This window comes from Coregonus clupeaformis, chromosome 28, assembly GCF_020615455.1.
Source record: "Coregonus clupeaformis isolate EN_2021a chromosome 28, ASM2061545v1, whole genome shotgun sequence".
NCBI classification, from domain to species: domain Eukaryota; kingdom Metazoa; phylum Chordata; class Actinopteri; order Salmoniformes; family Salmonidae; genus Coregonus; species Coregonus clupeaformis.
In genome coordinates this window covers 29,843,758-29,863,593 of record NC_059219.1, presented here as the reverse complement: position 1 = coordinate 29,863,593, position 19,836 = coordinate 29,843,758, and the positions used below count along the sequence as shown (strand labels likewise).

General features: G+C 42.1%; 3 protein-coding genes across 3 annotated transcripts; 1 reads left to right on the top strand and 2 right to left on the bottom strand.

The window, feature by feature from the left end:
* Positions 1-1,427: 1,427 nt before the first annotated feature.
* Positions 1,428-12,070, bottom strand: LOC121557844 (serine/threonine-protein kinase 38-like). Its single transcript, XM_041871312.2, has 13 exons — positions 11,695-12,070; positions 9,837-9,976; positions 8,801-8,852; positions 8,518-8,640; positions 8,115-8,322; positions 5,568-5,722; positions 5,357-5,459; positions 5,169-5,230; positions 4,827-4,944; positions 4,546-4,669; positions 3,931-4,026; positions 3,635-3,726; positions 1,428-3,280 (listed from the first exon to the last, which is right to left on the bottom strand). Exons 2-13 carry the CDS (start codon positions 9,968-9,970, stop codon positions 3,156-3,158), a joined length of 1,392 nt encoding a protein of 463 aa, XP_041727246.1. The 5' UTR covers positions 9,971-9,976; positions 11,695-12,070; the 3' UTR covers positions 1,428-3,155.
* Positions 12,071-14,211: 2,141 nt separating this feature from the next.
* LOC121557855 (mediator of RNA polymerase II transcription subunit 21) lies at positions 14,212-16,744 on the bottom strand. The gene is made up of 4 exons (XM_041871323.2): positions 16,612-16,744; positions 16,219-16,333; positions 15,535-15,635; positions 14,212-15,035 (listed from the first exon to the last, which is right to left on the bottom strand). Exons 1-4 carry the CDS (start codon positions 16,651-16,653, stop codon positions 14,856-14,858), a joined length of 438 nt encoding a protein of 145 aa, XP_041727257.1. The 5' UTR covers positions 16,654-16,744; the 3' UTR covers positions 14,212-14,855.
* Positions 16,745-16,910: 166 nt separating this feature from the next.
* On the top strand, positions 16,911-19,408 carry LOC121557854 (FGFR1 oncogene partner 2 homolog). The gene is made up of 6 exons (XM_041871322.2): positions 16,911-16,997; positions 17,933-18,086; positions 18,211-18,328; positions 18,517-18,659; positions 18,773-18,886; positions 18,981-19,408. The coding sequence occupies exons 2-6, from the start codon at positions 17,952-17,954 to the stop codon at positions 19,116-19,118; spliced, it is 648 nt and encodes a 215-aa protein (XP_041727256.1). The 5' UTR covers positions 16,911-16,997; positions 17,933-17,951; the 3' UTR covers positions 19,119-19,408.
* The last annotated feature ends 428 nt before the right edge of the window (positions 19,409-19,836 follow it).

The window sequence follows — 19,836 nt, the reverse complement described above, 5'->3', positions numbered from 1 at the left end:
ACGCTAGATCTTTGTGCGGGTAAAATTAATTAAGCTATAAATGGCGGCGGAAACCCCTTTATGGGCATGTATTGATATAATGAACATCATATCGAAGTGAACTTGGAGTCACGCGATGATATTGCGTGGTCCTCCCAATACGACACGGGAAAGCATGCAGTTTATTACGCTACAGATTAAATAAATTATGAACTAAACCCGTGGTGAAAGTGCACAATGATGAGTTTGATCCTCCTTTCCAATAAATATCGAGGGTCTTACTCTGGAAAGACGATCGATGCTTGGCTGCCATTAATATATATATATATACATATACACACACATCTTGCTCTTATCCATAATAATGTTATCATGTAGGTATATACAAGCTGTTGGCTAGAGCGCACGTGCCAAGACCAGAGTGGGCACATTCACTACATAACGCCTCCTGTAGCTCTGTTGGTAGAGCATGGTGCTTGCAACGCCATGGTTGTGGGTTCGATTCCCACGGGGGGCCTGTATGAAAAAATATATGCACTCACTAACTGTACGTCGCTCTGGATAAGAGCGTCTGCTAAATGACTAAAATGTAAAATAACGCAACATTTGTTGTGACAAAACCATCAGCACAGCTGAAAATGCGTACATGGCAATTTAACCAGCAAAAAATATTTTATGTGCCCTACGTCATCACGCACAGCCTTTTCTCCACAAGTCAATTTGATGGAAACCTCTCAGGTGGGAAAATACACATTGTTTTTATGCGGACTTGAAAATAATCGCATGAAAATCTGTCGCCAATTGGATGGAAACCTAGCTACTGTCAGCATTTTGTGCAAATCCTCTTCCACACATACACAACCCCTTCCTGCTCCCTCCCAGTGCCAACCCAGGGAAATTAAAACCAAAGCATAGCCTGTTTATTGAAGGGTAAGGAAACCAATGTGTCATTTTGTAATCTTGGTGAACTACCCCTTTAATATATTTTGCAACATGTTCCGGTTAAAGACTGAGGAACAAATGCATCAAATAATGAATTTGAGGGAAACTACTTTTTATAAAATGTACATTAACTCTTCTTCTCTATGTAAACAATATTAGTTTTTATTTCCCTTCTTGAATAATTTACAAGTTAAAGGGTAACTTCGGGATTTTGTCAATGAGGCCCTTTATCTACTTCCCCAGAGTCAGATTAAGTCGTGGATACCATTTTTATGCCTCTGTGTCCAGAATGAAGGAAGTTAGAGGTAGTTTCGCGAGCTAATGCTAACTAGCGTTAGCGCAATGACTGGAAGGAATTGGGTATCTGCTAGCATTGTTATATTTTAGGTATTTCGTTTTAGTCATCAACACTTTAATTTGTCATGACACCCTAATTTGTGATGTGTTTGGGTGTTCACTACTGCAAACATTTGGGGATTTAGCAATTTGTTCATTGTCAAAATAAATCATTTGATACATTGATTTTATTATAATAATAATAATATTTTACACCTGCTCCAGATCACATAGCCTTTGAACTTTGACCTGTGCCAGATAGCCAGGGCAACATTACATGTGTTTAGTTTATTGAATATGCAAGTTGTGCTGACCACCTCAGCACAACTAAATCAGAATCGCTGAAATGTTTGACACCTATATTTGAATATCTATATGAAATCACACACAGCGGGGGTTCAGTAAAGTTTAGGAAATGTTGACTATAAAACGTACATTTAATTGAAAATGTAGTTCCTATCTTAAATGGATGAATTTAGGTGAGCGATGTGAAGTGGAGATCAAACATGAATTCCGATGTACTTTAAAAAAAAGGTGCCATCTGATATTTGTCAATAAATTTGAACAGAAATGTAACTACTGTAAAGTTAGACTCAGCGAAATGGCATTGCCACGAGCAGCACCGCAGATATTGAGATGAGCGAGATGCAAGATGTCACTCTCCCGCAGTCACACACAGCATCTGCACATGTGCCGGGGTTCGCTTCATACCGTATACAGCGTGGTAGCCACGGGACCAAAAAAGCAGAGAAGTTGAGCCTCACGCTTCAACGCTCTTAGTTGTGGAAATTGACCCAATATGCCGTTTACTTTCTGCATCTACGTCATATTGCTACCTTTAAGCATTAATAGCATTGCATTTTAATTGACATCCATGACTTGTCCTCTAACTTGCAAAAACAAATCTGCTTATACATTAGTTTCTAATCTCAACCACTAGAATACAACACTTTTCTATGAATCTTTCACACCATTAAATAATTTATAGATCTATTAATTCCAGATTATCAAGGCATTAAATAGATACAATGGATTAATCCCAGAGCAATAGATACATGTACGTATGGCTCACCATACTCCATGTTGGCAGCGAACGTTCCATGACAGAAGGATTATTATTTGCATTGTAACTAGAATGAAAACAGTATTGAAACTTTTTGACTAACGTGGCACCCATAAAAGACTTGAAACCTTAGAACTTTGTATATCTACAAGTTTAGCAAACAACGTTACTTAACATTAACTATATGCATTTTTCTTCAGTCATATGAGGTCACTAGGATAACCACCAACCGCTCCCCCCAACGAATACCCTGTGTGTGGGGGTCCTTCTACAGCATTTTAGACCCTGCAAATCAGTGTGTAAACATGCAGATACGATGGTTGCGTTCCCCGCTCAGACGTTGCATGCATCAACCAATGGTTGTGTACCACATAATTGACTGTGCCGTCGCCGGGCACCAGATTGCTATAACATATGATGTGGTTAGCCGATAGGTAAAATACTTATCCAGGTGTTGTAAGATCTGGCATGCGTCAGCAACGCCTGGGCAGAGGAACGCGTCCGTTGATTTAGTCACCTAGTAGTAGTCGCTTCAAAGGGGGAAGTTCCATTTTTTCAGGATGAGGAACCATCTAACATTAAGTTGTAAAACACAAACTTCCCCTTTAACAGCCCAAGAGGCCTAAGACAAAAGACGATACATGTGTTATTTATATCCCTGTGACTCTTGCCATTGTCTGGTGCCTGGTGGATCTCTGGTCAATCAGGGAAGCCCTGGTGAAGCATGAAACCAAGAAGCTCCTCATCCTTCTTGATCCTGTGCTTTCAGCACAGCAGGGGTTTACCGCCCAACCCTGTGTCCACATTGTCTCTCCCATTTTCCCCCATGCCCTCATTAGGCCTTCCCTGCCTTCATGTAGGTGGGGATGGTGCCTCGCTGAGTCAGCCCCTCAAACCTCTTGTAGGTGTAGTTCAGGAACACCCAGTCCTTGGATTTGTCTGGCTCAGTCACGTTGGAAACTGAAACAACAAGATTGTAAATGATATACAACAGTGTATTACGGTTAATACCAGTGTTAGTCTCCTCCCTGCCACTAGAGGGCAACACTGAATAGGACATTAATCTAGATCTCAGCTGTAGGAATGTGTGAATAACAACAGGAATATGGGTCCTATTTAATCTAAATTAGAGATGAGCTGGAGATGATGACTCAGATTCCTGTGCACCAAAGCAAACTTGCACTGCAGCACAAATGTTTCTTCTGCTTTAATAGTTTTTACATTTTTATCATTCATTTCATGCTGATTGTGAAGAACTTTGAGCTGCTTTTTATGTATGAAAAGGTGTAATAGAGACAAAGTGATTATTATTACCTGGCTGAAGGATGTCTGATTCTGGGAACTCATCAAAGTTCGATGTGTCATCGATGCTCTTGATCTCAATGGAGATGGCGGCTGGTCTTTCCCTATGGAAGGAAGGCAAATGTGAGCCGTTGGTCTATTTAAAACCTTTTTCCTAATGCATTTTGCTGAAACGCATCAAAGACAACCCAATGAAGGCTAAGTGACTTGTCTTTTTTTTGGCTGTGATTGCATGTTATACCTCATTTAAGATATTGCCATCCCACATGCTTAGACACACACACAAGTACTGAAGAACAAACACGTACCTGATGTGTTCCCAGTCCACAGGCTCAAAGAAGGCGTGACTCTTCATCTCCTCAACACTCACAGCACCAACACGGTTCTCAGCATCATTACAGTACCTGCAATGGGTTCATGTTGTTGGAACACCAAAGCCTTTGTTTCACAAAAGAGGAAATCCATTGCGCTGAAATAAAATGTCTACTTCACTGCAGTTTGATACTGCGTGTTTTTGTGGATGTGAATGGAATAATTTGTGTGATCATTTGATGGTGTACCAGACTGAGAAAAGCATTTCAGTAACTCATCCTGCAGATTTGTGACTTACAATCTAATTATAATGCATTAGAGGACGTCATTAGCATGTATGACCCCCTTATGTCTTATTATCATCTTATAATGATCATGATTGAGTAACAGCTATTTTGAGTCAGTTTCAAATTTGCTAGGTAGGGATACATAGGCCTAACTAATAAGATTTATAATAAGACATTATAAAAGGCTCATACATGTTTATAACAGGTACTAAAGCATTATACCAGTAAAGTTTTATAATATTTTTTTCCTAAGAGGACAATAAACTCTGATATATACACACACACACCAGCGGATATCCTATAAGGTTTCATATGACCACCAACCTGAGAATCAAGTCCTTGGCCCTCTCCGAGATGGGCACCTCGGGGGGGAAGACTAAGGTCTCCTTCCAGTTCATCACCTTCCTATAAGTCTCCTGGGGTGTCTCAGAACAGAACGGGGGGTACCCTGAGAGAGACACCAGGAGAGAATGTCAGTTTGTTACAAATTAGGACCAATGAGTTAGCCAGCTAACTTCCTTAAATATTCTTAAATAACGTCATAGGAGTTCATAATGAAACACAGACTTGGGCATGGTGTAATTGACTCGGTTACATAGACATACCTATCAGCATCTCATACATGATGACCCCCAGAGACCACCAGTCACAGAGCTTGTTGTATCCCGTCTGCAGGAACACCTCTGGGGCAATGTAGTCCGGTGTTCCCACTGTGGAGTAGGCCTGTTGGTAAAACACAAACAGATGGGGAGACACTAATAAGAAGAAAAAAAAAACAAAGGCTATATTATTGGCTGTGCTTGTTTCACAGCACAAGGTCTGTGGTGCTCAGAGGATCCTTAATAAAACATCCATGAGATCCCTGAGAGGGATCCTACTCAAAGGACCAATGGGAAAGATATAATGGGCGGTACAATATATAGTCTCTCACATGCACAAACTCTTACCAGTTGCCTCCGGTTCTTCTTCCATGTCTCTGCTTTCCTCTTTGAGTTCATGTTTTGGAAGGCTGTGGAATATTGCAAGTTCAAAGACATGGCAGTGTTCTACCATAAAAACGACTGAATAAACAAATTCTATTTTGCCCGAATGAAAATAAAAGTTAATGATTCACAGGTTGTAAAGAGTGACTCACAGAAGTCACTGGGAGGGTTGTGTGTGAGGTTCCTGTAGAACTCTGTACGGTGGGCCTTCTTCAGTCCCGTACACAGACCAAAATCAGACAGTTTTACATGGCCCTGCAATACGAACTTTGTAAGTGAATGCTTCTCTGTGTGTTAGTCTCTGAGCATGTGTCTGTATCTGTTTGTGTACAGTGGTAGGCCTGGACCAGGCCAGTGTCTCACCCTGGAGTCCAGAAGCAGGTTATCAGGTTTGATGTCTCTGTGGATGAATCCCAGCTGGTGAATGGAGTCGATGGCCAGGACAGTCTCAGCGATGTAGAACTGGGTGGCCTCTTCAGACAGGGTGTCCTTTTTCATCAGCAGGGTCATCATGTCACCTGCACATCGAATTGATATTAATAACACTGTGACACTATGCCACTAACCCCCTCGTTTTTGACATGATGTAGGTAACAGATGGCCAATTAAATTAAAGTATATAATAACAGTATACACTGAGTGGCCAGTTTATTAGGTACAGCCATCTAGTACCAGGCCAGACCCCAATTTGCCTCCAGAACAGCCTGAATTCATCGGGGCATGGATACTACAAGGTGTGGCGTTCAAACTTCGCACAATTGGTATCAAGAAAAACATTCCCCACACCAGTACACCACCTGCCTGTACCGTTGACACCAGGGAGGATGGGGCCATGGACTCATGCTGCTTATGCCAAAACCTGACTACCATCAGCATGACGTAACAGGAACCGGGATTCGTCTCACCAAATTACACTCGTTCTTCATTACACTCAATGGAGTATTTGACATAGGCTTACCAGTCGCGGCAAGGAATACCAGTCGCGGCAAATGCCGCAGGCTGCTGGTAAACGTTCTTGACTTAGAGTTTACACTTCCTCTTTCAATTATAATGTGGGGAGGTCAGAATAATGAAATACTATCAACCAAATGTATTCATTGACTGCTTCTCCTTGCCATTATCATTCACCGGATAAGATATGAAAATAGTTTTTATTGCTAAAATGATGGGAAAGTAAAGGTTAAAGATCCCTGCTCTAGATGTCTCTCTGTACAATGTGTAATGTGACTATATTTTATTCCCTGTAATTATACAGTGGGGGGAAAAAAGTATTTAGTCATCCACCAATTGTGCAAGTTCTCCCACTTAAAAATATGAGAGAGGCCTGTAATTTTCATCATAGGTACACGTCAACTATGACAGACAAAATGAGAAAAAGAAAATCCAGAAAATCACATTGTAGGATTTTTAATGAATTTATTTGCAAATTATGGTAGAAAATAAGTATTTGGTCAATAACAAAAGTTTCTCAATACTTTGTTATATACCCTTTGTTGGCAATGACACAGGTCAAACGTTTTCTGTAAGTCTTCACAAGGTTTTCACACACTGTTGCTGGTATTTTGGCCCATTCCTCCATGCAGATCTCCTCTAGAGCAGGGATGTTTTGGGGCTGTCGCTAGGCAACACGGACTTTCAACTCCCTCCAAAGATTTTCTATGGGGTTGAGATCTGGAGACTGGCTAGGCCACTCCAGGACCTTGAAATGCTTCTTACGAAGCCACTCCTTCGTTGCCCGGGCGGTGTGTTTGGGATCATTGTCATGCTGAAAGACCCAGCCACGTTTCATCTTCAATGCCCTTGCTGATGGAAGGAGGTTTTCACTCAAAATCTCACGATACATGGCCCCATTCATTCTTTCCTTTACACGGATCAGTCGTCCTGGTCCCTTTGCAGAAAAACAGCCCCAAAGCATGATGTTTCTACCCCCATGCTTCACAGTAGGTATGGTGTTCTTTGGATGCAACTCGCATTCTTTGTCCTCCAAACACGACGAATTGAGTTTTTACCAAAAAGTTATATTTTGGTTTCATCTGACATTCTCCCAATCCTCTTCTGGATCATCCAAATGCACTCTAGCAAACTTCAGACGGGCCTGGACATGTACTGGCTTAAGCAGGGGGACATGTCTTGCACTGCAGGATTTGAGTCCCTGGCGGCGGTGTGTTACTGATGGTAGGCTTTGTTACTTTGGTCCCAGCTCTCTGCAGGTCATTCACTAGGTCCCCCCGTGTGGTTCTGGGATTTTTGCTCACCGTTCTTGTGATCATTTTGACCCCACGGGGTGAGATCTTGCGTGGAGCCCCAGATCGAGGGAGATTATCAGTGGTCTTGTATGTCTTCCATTTCCTAATAATTGCTCCCACAGTTGATTTCTTCAAACCAAGCTGCTTACCTATTGCAGATTCAGTCTTCCCAGCCTGGTGCAGGTCTACAATTTTGTTTCTGGTGTCCTTTGACAGCTCTTTGGTCTTGGCCATAGTGGAGTTTGGAGTGTGACTGTTTGAGGTTGTGGACAGGTGTCTTTTATACTGATAACAAGTTCAAACAGGTGCCATTAATACAGGTAACGAGTGGAGGACAGAGGAGCCTCTTAAAGAAGAAGTTACAGGTCTGTGAGAGCCAGAAATCTTGCTTGTTTGCAGGTGACCAAATACTTATTTTCCACCATCATTTGCAAATAAATTCATACAAAAATCCTACAATGTGATTTTCTGGATTTTTTTCCCTCAATTTGTCTGTCATAGTTGACGTTTACCTATGATGAAAATTACAGGCCTCTCATCTTTTTAAGAGGGAGAACTTGCACAATTGGTGGCTGACTAAATACTTTTTTCCCCCACTGTATCTAAAAAAACATTTTTTTAAATGTAATTTGTGGAGGGAGACTGGCCAGCAAGAGAAACCCACCTCCAGGTAGAAACTCCATGATGAGGTAGAGGTTCCTCTTATCCTGGAAACTGTAGAACATCTTGACCACCCAGGCCCCGTCTGCCTCCACCAAGATGTCCCTCTCTGCCCGAATATGAGCCACCTGCTCCTTCTCCAACATGTCAGCTTTCCTCAAGATCTTCATGGCATATATGTGCCCGGTGTCTTTTTTCTGCACCAAGCGGACCTGATGACAAACGTATGAGTCACACATGAGTATGCCACATTAGTTTCTAGCTGCTTTATAAACGAGTGATCAGACCAACCTATGCATTGCAAACTTCTCAGTAAAGACCATATTAATCCACAAATCAATACCAGCATACACTCAAAGGTCCATATAAAGAAAATAAACTGAAGAGAGAGAGCTATCATAACACACCTCTCCAAAGGCGCCTCTACCAATGACCTTTAGTGACTCGAAGTCATCCAGGCCCAGCCGGGTCCTCTTCAGCCGCAGGAACTCTGTCTCCTTCCTGGCGTGCTGGGAACGTCGCATTACCTTCTGTTGAGAAACATGGGCACAGAGACACAGATGATCAGTTCCATTTGGTTTCCTCCAAAATAGTAGACATGACAAACACGCAAAGAAAGTGCTACCCATGATATTGAATCCAATCCATTATTAGAATTAAAGCCATCATTCCACAGGAGTGGAGGATTACCTCTTCATCTATCAAGCCATCCTCATCCATGACTTTCTCCAGCTTCTTCTGCCTGGAAAAATAGAGGAACATGCAGGTATTCTGAAACACTCTACCCCAGTCTAGTTATTCTGAAACAGTCTACCCCAGTCTAGTTATTCTGAAACAGTCTACCCAGTCTAGTTATTCTGAAACAGTCTAGTTATTCTGAAACACTCTACCCAGTCTAGTTATTCTGAAACAGTCTACCCAGTCTAGTTATTCTGAAACAGTCTAGTTATTCTGAAACACTCTACCCAGTCTAGTTATTCTGAAACAAGTCTAGTTATTCTGAAACACTCTACCCAGTCTAGTTATTCTGAAACAAGTCTAGTTATTCTGAAACAGTCTACCCCAGTCTAGTTATTCTGAAACAGTCTACCCCAGTCTAGTTATTCTGAAACAGTCTACCCCAGTCTAGTTATTCTGAAACAGTCTACCCCAGTCTAGTTATTCTGAAACAGTCTACCCCAGTCTAGTTATTCTGAAACAGTCTAGTTATTCTGAAACAGTCTACCCAGTCTAGTTATTCTGAAACAGTCTACCCCAGTCTAGTTATTCTGAAACAGTCTACCCCAGTCTAGTTATTCTGAAACAGTCTACCCCGCGGCGTTGTCTTTCATGATCATCTATCAACATTTTTCAGACATAAAACTGTGATGATTGTTAATGATTAAAGTGCCATTTCTACTCCAAATGTTATGGTCGCTATATAGCCTACCCTGAGAGTTATTGTTGTCTGTTACAGTTTCACCCACCGTAGAAGAAATGTCCTATGGGAGCCACCGTACTTTGGCTAAACAGTTGTGATTGTGATGCTAGCTCACGAACGTGAGGATGCTCGGGTTAGAATAAACCCCAGCCATTTTATAAAGAACAAAGTCTCTCTCGTTCTTTCAACATAACAACCCACTATTTGGGTCCTCTTAAAATGATCCTAAACAAGCTTGCGTTGCCAATGCAAATATTCTGAACACCTGGCTGTCACATGCATGGGTGGCCTATAGGAGACACGTACCTCGTCTCTCGCTCCTCGTGCTGTGTCAGCAGAGTGCTGTAGAAGTTCTCTAGTGTCAGCTTGGCCACGGTCACCCTCTCTCGGGTGTGGTTGCTCATGGGAAGGGCAGCTGCAGTCCCTCCCGTCATGGCCATACTATCCTGTTGAGCAAACAATGACTGACTGAGGCCCAATACACATTTACTGATATTCAACATAAGCCTACTGTACATCCAATAGCTTTTAGTTCTATTTTAGTAATATCTGAGAGACATTGTATTGCTACGGAGTCCCTTACTAGCAGTGAGAAGCCTGTTTTAACTTGTCTTTGTGTAATACAGACCAGTGATGGCCACTCTAATACATCTAATGTTACTGCTGTACATATTCTTAGTATATCTTGTGTAAATTCATTCGGTGTCTATACGTATAGATTACATCTGGATGACAGTATGAAAATGTATGCACTCACTAACTGTAAGTCGCTCTGGATAAGAGCGTCTGCTAAAAATGACAATAAATAATAAATAAATTTAAAAAATGTTAGTGCTATTTGGGTTGTTAGGTTAATTGGATTCATTTGGACATTTCTTGATTTGTTTAAATCTTTTATTATTTGTGTACTTGTTTGACATTTTACTGCATTGTTAGGAGCTAGTAACATAAGCATTTCCCTGCACCCGCTATAACATTTGCTAAACTGTGTACGCAACCAAAAAACGTTGATTTGAAGCAAGTTCACTATGTTTCTTGAAAGACAGGTGCAGATAGAGAGGCCATTGTGTGCAGTGGGGAAAAAAGGAAACTTAACAAACATGCAATCAAGAAACCAAGTGGTCTCCACCCTGTGAGTCAGCACCGGACAGGAAGCAACTCCCCTTCAGCATGAAAAGACCCAGTCATGATGCCAGAGGGAGGGGGGACTGTCTGGGACACACACACAGCCAAGAACAACACCAAGCTCCATGCCCTCAGCTACATATCAATAGGCAGTGAGGAAGAGTGTCTTGGGGGACTGGTCACTGGGGTTGAGCTCATGTACCAGTCCAATGGATCACAACAGAATTTCCAATGCCTGTTTTCATGAGTTGTGCACCAGGATCTGGCTGCCTAATACTTCACCCTTGAAATGTGCACTACATAGTCAGTTTCCTTCTGCTTCACCTATGCAAAGGCCATCTTTAATTATACTATTAGGCATATCAATTTAGCAAGCATGACATATTGTATTTTCTGAGATTTAAGCTAATGGTTAATACTAGTAGTAATGTCCTTTATTGTGTGGATTTCATACATTCTGTATCTCATCACTATTACTCAGGCATGATTGAAATTGGGATATTTCTGATGGCCTTACCAAAGCTTGTGAATTGTGATGTTTGATTTGATACAAGTGTTTCCGAGGTCCCATAGTTTTTTGAGAATTTTGAACTATTGAATTTGATGCATAACTAGATCCAAAATAGAAAATGATTGGACTGTAATGTAGGGAGATTTTCCTTCATTCAATTCAATTCCAATGACTCAAAGTCTATAAGAGGATGCCCATGATGAGGATGTTGCTTATGTGGCGCTAGTGTTTATAATAAGGACTGTACGAGCAGGTGATGATGAATACGTCATTGCCATGATTTGTGCATTGTGTTGCGTAACCAACAGACGTAAACATGACAAAACCACAGGTATGTATGCAACGAGACAGGTCTGCCAAAGAGAACATAACTATTTAATGCTGTCGTTGCATTTTAACGTGTAGGCTAGGTGTAGGCTGTCTATGTATTGATAGTTGCCGGTCTACGTTGACCATAATGTCAAAACTATCCCGAAAAGCCCTCTCAGTAGACAGACAGACTTGGGTGTAATAATAGCTTTTACCTACCTCAGTATCCTGCTCCAGAGTCAATTGATGGCTAGGCTAGTTGCCCAGCCCTGCTCCAATTTGACAGAATATAGGTCCGTAAATTTGGCTAGGGGATGAGGGGAAAGACCCAACGTTAGGTACTAGCTATCTAGCTAGCTTCACACACTGCAAACACGGACTGTGTATGGAGAAAATAAAAGACTCGAGTCAATGACAACTATTTCTGACATTTAACAAGACTACAAGGGTTTGGTAAGCGCTGGTCGTCTCCATTCATCCATCTTCGACCTCGAATCCTCCCTGTAAATAGTAAAATACCCAATTACTCCCGGAATGGATGCACTAAAAACATAACGCTCACACGCCACGCAAATTAATGCTACAGAAATTGCACCTAGATTAGCCAATAGAAGAATATACAATTAAACGAATGTTCATTTTAACCAATCGGTCGTGGAAATATTGGGGGACGTAACCTAGCTATCTACCAATCAGATGAAAGTAATATGCCTTCTTTCAGGTCCGTCCACGGGTTTACGCGGAGCATGGTTGCGTTCATTGTAGCATGGTTGCCTACATTGTAGTAATTGAAAGTACAGTACATTACAGGAAACCTATTTTAACAATCGGACAGGACTGCAATGTAGGCAGCCTGGAACACTTCTCACGTCTATTGTTTCCCAGATAGTGAGGGAGTTCTATTAATGTCCGGGGTGAATCGGGTTAGCGTTGATTGCATTCGTTTTGGAACTGGGCTACCTCTCGGGCTTGAGTCAGGTGCCCCATTTTGACAGATGGCGAGGTCGGTTCAAAACAAAAGTGATGTCCAGTACCAGTCAAATGTTTGGACACACCTACTCATTCAAGGGTTTTTCTTTATTTTTACATTGTAGAATAATAGTGAAGACATCAAAACTATGAAATAACACATATGGAATCATGTAGTAACAAAAAAAAGTGTTAAACAAATCAAAATATGTTATATTTTAGATTCTTCAAAGTAGCCATCCTTTGCCTTGATGACAGCTTTGCGCACGCTTGGCATTCTCTCAACCAGCTTCACCTGGAATAATTTTCCAACAGTCTTGAAGGAGTTCCCACATATGCAGAGCACTTGTTGGCTGCTTTTCCTTCACTCTGCAGTCTAACTCATCCCAAACCATCTCAATTGGGTTGAGGTTGGGTGATTGTGGAGCCAAGGTCATCTGATGCAGCATTCCATCACTCTCCTTCTTGGTCAAATAGCCCTTAAACAGCCTGGAGGTGTGTTCGGTCATTGTCCTGTTGAAAAACAAATGATAGTCCCACTAAGCGCAAACCAGATGGGATGGCGTATCGCTGCAGAATGCTGTGGTAGCCATGCTGGTTAAGTGTGCCATGAATTCCAAATAAATCACAGATAGTATCAGCAGCAAAGCACCCCCACACCTCCTCCTCCATGCTTCACGGTGGGAACCACACGTGGAGATCAACCGTTCACCTACTCTGCGTCTCACAAAGACACGGCGGTTGGAACCAAAAATCTCTAATTTGGACTCATCAGACCAAACGACAGATTTCCACCGGTCTAATGTCCATTGCTTGTGTTTTTTGGCCCAAGCAAGTCTTCTTCTTATTGGTGTTCTTTAGTAGTGGTTTGACACTTGGAAGAAACTTGAAAAGTTATTGAAATGTTCCGTATTGACTGACCTTTGTGTCTTAAAGGAATGATGGACTGTCGTTTCTCTTTGCTTATTTGAGCTGTTCTTGCCATAACATGGACTTGGTCTTCTACCAAATAGGGCTATCTTCTGTATACCACCCCTACCTTGTCACAACACAACTGATTGGCTCAAACGCATTAAGGAAAGAAATTCCACAAATTAACTTTTAACAAGGCACACCTGTTAATTGAAATGCATTCCAGGTGACTACCTCATGAAGCTGGTTGAGAGAATGCCAAGAGTGCGCAAAGCTGTCATCAAGGCAAAGGGTGCCTACTTTGAAGAATCTCAAATATAAAATATATTTAGATTTGTTTAACACTTTTTTGGTTACTACATAATTCCATATGTGTTATTCCATAGTTCTGATATCTTCACTATTATTCTACAATGTAAAAATAAAGAAAAACCCTTGAATGAGTAGGTGTGTCCAAACTTTTGACTGATACTGTATGTTCAGCACGTGGAGTAATGAGTAGGATTCTGTCTTTTCACATGCAAAATATATTGCATTTGATTAAAAGGCTTTATCTGCCGTACCAATGAAAATTTTATGGAAAAATTGTATGTTTCTGAATGATGTATGATGTTGGCAATATCACCGAGCGGCGCAGATTACTGTTCTATTTGAGCAGGGTGCGCCTCCCTCACCGAGTTCGCCCAGTCACGTGACAGGCCATTGCCCGGTTCAACCCAGGCTGCATTATCGAATCCCTTCAATATATAACACTTAAAAAACACTTTCAATTCAGGGCATTCTGAAAGCCATTTTTCTGTGGGGCCAAGGTTTGTCTGTGTTCAATATCAAAATGTGCAGCACTAACAGTCCACATAAAATGCAAACGCTTGACTTTATTTTAAAATACCATTTATGCCAGAAAAGTATAAACAGTTGATAAAAACATGTTCATAAACCAAATAAAACACATTGGTATAAAATAATACAAACACGACAGGGCTTGCTTTTATAATGGTATTATTTGCTGGCATGCAGCATGTAAAATGGGCTTCTATCAATTTAGGATGGTTGTTCTTTTTACCAGCTGCTTTCAGTATGTACAAAAATGGCTACCAACAGAAGTCAGCAGACCCTTAACTAGCATCCTCAAAATAACCAGGGTTAAGAAAATGACAGCAGATGTTGACTCCGGAGCAGTGCTCTTTAATCCAAAATAGCGTGTGCTAAGAAAAGGACAGAGTAAACAGTTCCTTGCTGGCAGAACTCAAGGTCCTTGTGTAAAGGAACATGTGGGTTTATAGCTTGCCTCACTGAATTCCCCAAGCACCAACTTCCCAATGTCCTACTCACATATTGCGAGAAGGATTTTCAATAGATTCAGCTCCTTGAGAGGTCAGCTGTTCAGGTCCACCCAATGGGCTCCTTATTTGATTTCCTGTACACACTGGCACCCTCTGGTGTGTTTATGTGAGAAAGTGATGTGATGTGAGAATGTCTTTGCCCCATGTTGTGTGGGGTCATGATTCGGGCGGTGTGGGCTGGCTGGGCCCTCCACTGCGAGTACGAAGTTGTGACTGAGCAATATCAGCCAGGGCACCTTGGATCTTCTCCAGTAGCAAGTCCCCTCGGTATACCACCTCCTCGAGACGTGCCGCTGCATCATGATTCTCCTCCTCCAACTGCCGCAGACTGGCAGCCTAGGGAGAGGGGCAGGGAGTAAGACAAGGAAGGTGGAGGAGGGGAGAGGGGGTGAAGGGAAAAAGAGAGAGGGAAGAAAGTCCATCAAATCTCCATACAAAATGTAAAGAAATTGTAGTTATTTGAGGCTGAACTCATTGAAGTAATGTGTGCCAAAGTGAGAGTGGAGTGTCAATACTCCCACGTACACTTCTTATAAGGCGATTTACCCAAGCTATTTGTTTGTATGTCCGGGGCAGGGCTATAGTAACCAATGCTAATGATAGCCACTTACAAGTCTGACTTGGATTGTAACCAAAGTAGTTACAGATTCCAGCCAGTCCTCCCCCAGGCCCCATATGCTATTTTCAAAGTAAGAGTATAGCAATACAGAATTAGAAGTGAACTATCGCTTTCACTTGAAAGAACATACTATAATAACTTTCAACATGGGAATGGCACTCTAGTTGGAGGTTTTCCACTCCTGTTGAATCACAGGAGTCAATTCAACCTCCATACCTGTAGAGCTGCCGTGGACTCCTCACTGGGCAGTGAGTCAATCAGCACGTCCACATCCTTAGCTGTCCGGGCAATCAGTGCAGCAAATAGTTGTGCATACTCTAAGGAAAGAAAAAACAACCCCATTACAAATGAAAGGTGTAATCTGTAAAATGTTCATATGCAAATTGCGCTGTGCGGTCAATGTCGTGATTTCCGTCAAATTGTATTATATTTGGGCAACATGAGATTCAATTTGTATCAGCAAAGTGTCAAAAATGACTTTCACATTGCTGGTGGCTAACATATAATGTAAGCGAATGGCAAGGGTGTGTCTTGAATTTAGGTCACCCCGTCCGAAGGCAAACACACTGACCACTGCTCCAACTTGGGGAAGGTCGTAACAGACTTACATTGGCTAGGTTCATTACACAAACCCCTCAGAACGGGAAGCACTCCAACTTTCTTGCAAGTGCCTTCCTACGTCCGTCCTTGCCTCCAACTGCATCACAGGAGAGTACATCATAGAAATAGAATTAATGATTCTATGTCTGTGGAGTACATCCCACTTCTGACACCAGTGTAGCAAACGGTGGGTTTAAGTCTTGAACTCAGGTTGCCCGGCCCAAAGGCAAACATGCCCCAATGGTATCCCACTTGGATCTAATATTACAGTTAACATCTGAGCTTAGGACAGGTCCTTACCCTCAGTGGGGTTAGATGGCTGGTCCTTGTTGATTGCTGTCTGAATGTTGTTGAACGAAGCAGGCGGCGCACACTGCTGCAGCACCCCGATTGCATTGCAAAACTGATCAGCAAGCTGAATGACATCAAAAACACGTCATGAAAATATTGTCATGAGCATATTGATTAAACAAAAACATAAGACATTAAATAATGTGATTGTTTGTTAGATAGCTAACGTTAGCTCAGCAAATCTTGCAACCGAGAACTTAGCCAACTAGCTAACTGTCATTATTCAGCCTAGTCCTCTTCCAAATACTAAGAAGTCAGTCAACCTAAACGTGACATGACAATTTGCTGACCATTAAATCATTTGTGCGGTGTAATAATAGCTAAATTAAAAATGTATCGTACCGAATTCACTGCATCTTGAAGTTGCGTTAGCCTGTCCGCCATCTTTGTTGTTTCTCCCTCTCCTTGGATTTCCGGGCAGACTAGACGTTTTTTAGCGTGTTGTTGCCACCCGCAGGTTGGAGTACACAACGCACACAGTGAAAGAAAGAAAACAAAACTGGGAAAGGAGTATCAGAGATTTTATATAATGTAATCAGTATCTGATTGGGAAAAGTGTCTGATAGACCTAGCTATCCTAACTGGAATATAGAAGGAGGGGAGGCTATTCAGTTTGACAGCAGCGCAGCGCTTCTAATCTAAAGGATCCGGAACGTGCCCATATATTTCCCAGACTGCAGCAGGAACAACAGGAAGTGTACAGCTTGGCTAAGGAGTTTCTCGCTAAGGTAAATCTACGAGTATTGGTTTGTTTTATGTGTAATTTCACTTTTCTTCTGACAGCTAAGTATATCAAATGTTCAGCAAATACAATGCCAACATGAGACTCTTGCAGCTTTTGTTTGCTTGTATTTTCAGTGACCGATTCACCTGATTTCCGTAGCATTTAACTAGCTACTGTAGCTAGCTAACCTTGTTGATTCACTAGCTGTAAGGATACTAGCTAACTAGTATCTGACAGACAACTGCCTAACGACATCATTCCGATTACGACAGTCTGCTTGGAAGGAAAGGAAGGTTATCAGCTAGCTAAAGTACCCTGTTCGAATATTTTGCAAACGCAAACATCCTTCTGGTGTCCACTGTTCAGTCACTGGGATTCTATTGTAAAACGTTTCCTAAACGGAAGCAAACGGGGCGGGACCTATCTGAATTTGTCCAGTAGAAACATTCGTTTTTCTCTGTTTGCTTCCGTTTGGTTCTTAAAGGGTAAACGGTTTACGTAATGAATACGCCCCTGCTGACCAGGAGATTATACGAGTTAGCTAGCTACTTAGGCAGGAAAGGTACATGAATGAGGGTCCAGATCAGATTATCATGTTTAGGATTGTTTGGATCTGGTGACTCTGACAGGATTTCAGTCCATTCATTTTGACAAGCTCAGGACATATGTGCCAAGATCTGAGTCAGGTGTTTATGTAATGGATGCCAAGGTGTAGCCTTGCATGATGAGTAACTTTGCCTAAGATCTGAAAAGTTACTTTAGGACTGATTTGATAAATATGGTTGTCTAGCACGTACTTATACCAATCCATTGCTTTCAAATCCTTGAGGGGCAGTGAGCAAGTGCACATTCTAGGGAGAAGGGGGAGAAATGTAATGATGTATTTGAGTTTGGTGAGGCTTTGGAGCGGCATCTTAACCTTATTTATTTTCCTTCCAGTGTACTTTTTCAAACAGGGATGACGTGTTCATTAGAAAATGTGTTGTCAGACGCCAAGTCGTTGGTGGAAAGACTTCGCAGCCATGACAATGCAGCGGAGGTACTTATTGAACAGACAACGTCCCTTAACAAGAGGGTGGAGGCCATGAAACAGGTAATGCCAATGTCACTGGTGGTGCAGCTCTTTTGATTGGTGTTCGAAAGCGTATGCACTTGCCTTTAACTGACCTTTATTGAGTTGAACTGAGTTGACTGGAGTTCTGTGTGTCTGTTTGCAGTATCAGGAGGAGATTGAATCGCTGAACCAGGTGGCCCGGCATCGGCCCCGTTCCAACCTCGTCATGGGCATCCAGCAGGAAAACCGGCAGATCCGTGACCTACAGCAGGAAAACAAAGGTAGAGCTGTGAGAGAGAGAGAGCTAAAGAGATAAAGGAGAGAGAGAGAGAGGCTGAAAAACAAATGAAGCTACTCTGTTTATTGGTTTCATAATACAGGCTGAAAAAGTACCATGTAAGTACCATGTATGGATAAATCCACAGAAATGTGAGTATAATGTGTTTATCCATGTCTTCTCGCCCTGCAGAGTTGAGAACATCCCTGGAGGAACACCAGTCGGCCATAGAGCTCATCATGACTAAATACAGGGAGCAGGTCTTCAGACTCCTCATGGCCAGTAAGAAGGACGACCCAGCCATCGTCACCCAACTAAAGGAGCAGCACTCCACAGTGAGTGACGGACCCTCTACTACTGTCACATTACACTCAGGAGCTACCCTTTCCTCTTGCATCCAGGAAGTTCAAAGAAAATATTTAATTGTTTCTATTCTATGACTCTGCAGGAAATGCAAGTGCACATAGACAAGATCAACGAGATGGCTACGGTGATGAGGAAGGCAATCGAAGTGGACGATGGGAGGTTGTGTGAAGACGAGGAGAGGATCAAGCAACTAGAGGTGAGTCTCACAGGTTGTCTGTATTCTCTCTGTTTACTAAAAGCATTGAGTACTAACAGTACTACTATTTCAAACATACTGTTTTTTTGGGCAGCTGGAGAACAGTGGTCTTCGTGAGCTGCTAGGGATCAGTCGAGAGGCCTTCCTAGTTCTGACGAGAGAGGAGGCCTCGGATAACACATCCCTGTCTGCCCTGTTGACCAGCGCCGACATCAGCCTCCGGAAGAGTTAGGCCCACACCAGCTTGGAGAGACTGTATATATATATATATATATATGCCCCCCGCCCAGCCAGACTCCCAGAGGGCACTCAACAACGAACGATGCCCCAGGTCTTACTGCCACAATGCAGGAGGAAGCCTCGGTGACAAATGGGAAAATCCTCCAGCTACAGCAGTTTAGTCGGTCATGCCTTTTTAGTCTTGGCATGCATTATGCTGCCTGATGAGGCTGTGGGTTTTTAGAGTGTGAATGAGTGAAAGTAAGTGCTGCTCTTGAATGACAATAAAACACTTGAAAGAAACATGTTAAAGTTTGGCGAGTGCCCTCCAGCTGAAACCCAGTGGTGGAAATACCGTATGCATAAACAGGACTGTTTGAATGCACAACGTACAGTATGTAGACTAAATTGGACCTACTAGTTGCACCATGATGCATCACAACTTCACTGATGACACACTTTGGGACAAGAGGAGCAGAGAAACGAACACAAGTGATTTTTAGGAAAAACAATTTATTAAATAATTAACTAAATTTCTCGCACAACAAAACAAACACTGTAGACAAACAGCCCATTTTAAAACATGACATGGCACATGAAAAGGTAAGTACCTAAGAGCTGTAGTGAAAAATACTGAAAGGCAACCTTGACCTTTAAGAAAGCTTCATCAGTAATCTTAGTGCATAGAAGCATTTCCAAGTGAGGAATTTCAACAGTATGGCTATAACTTT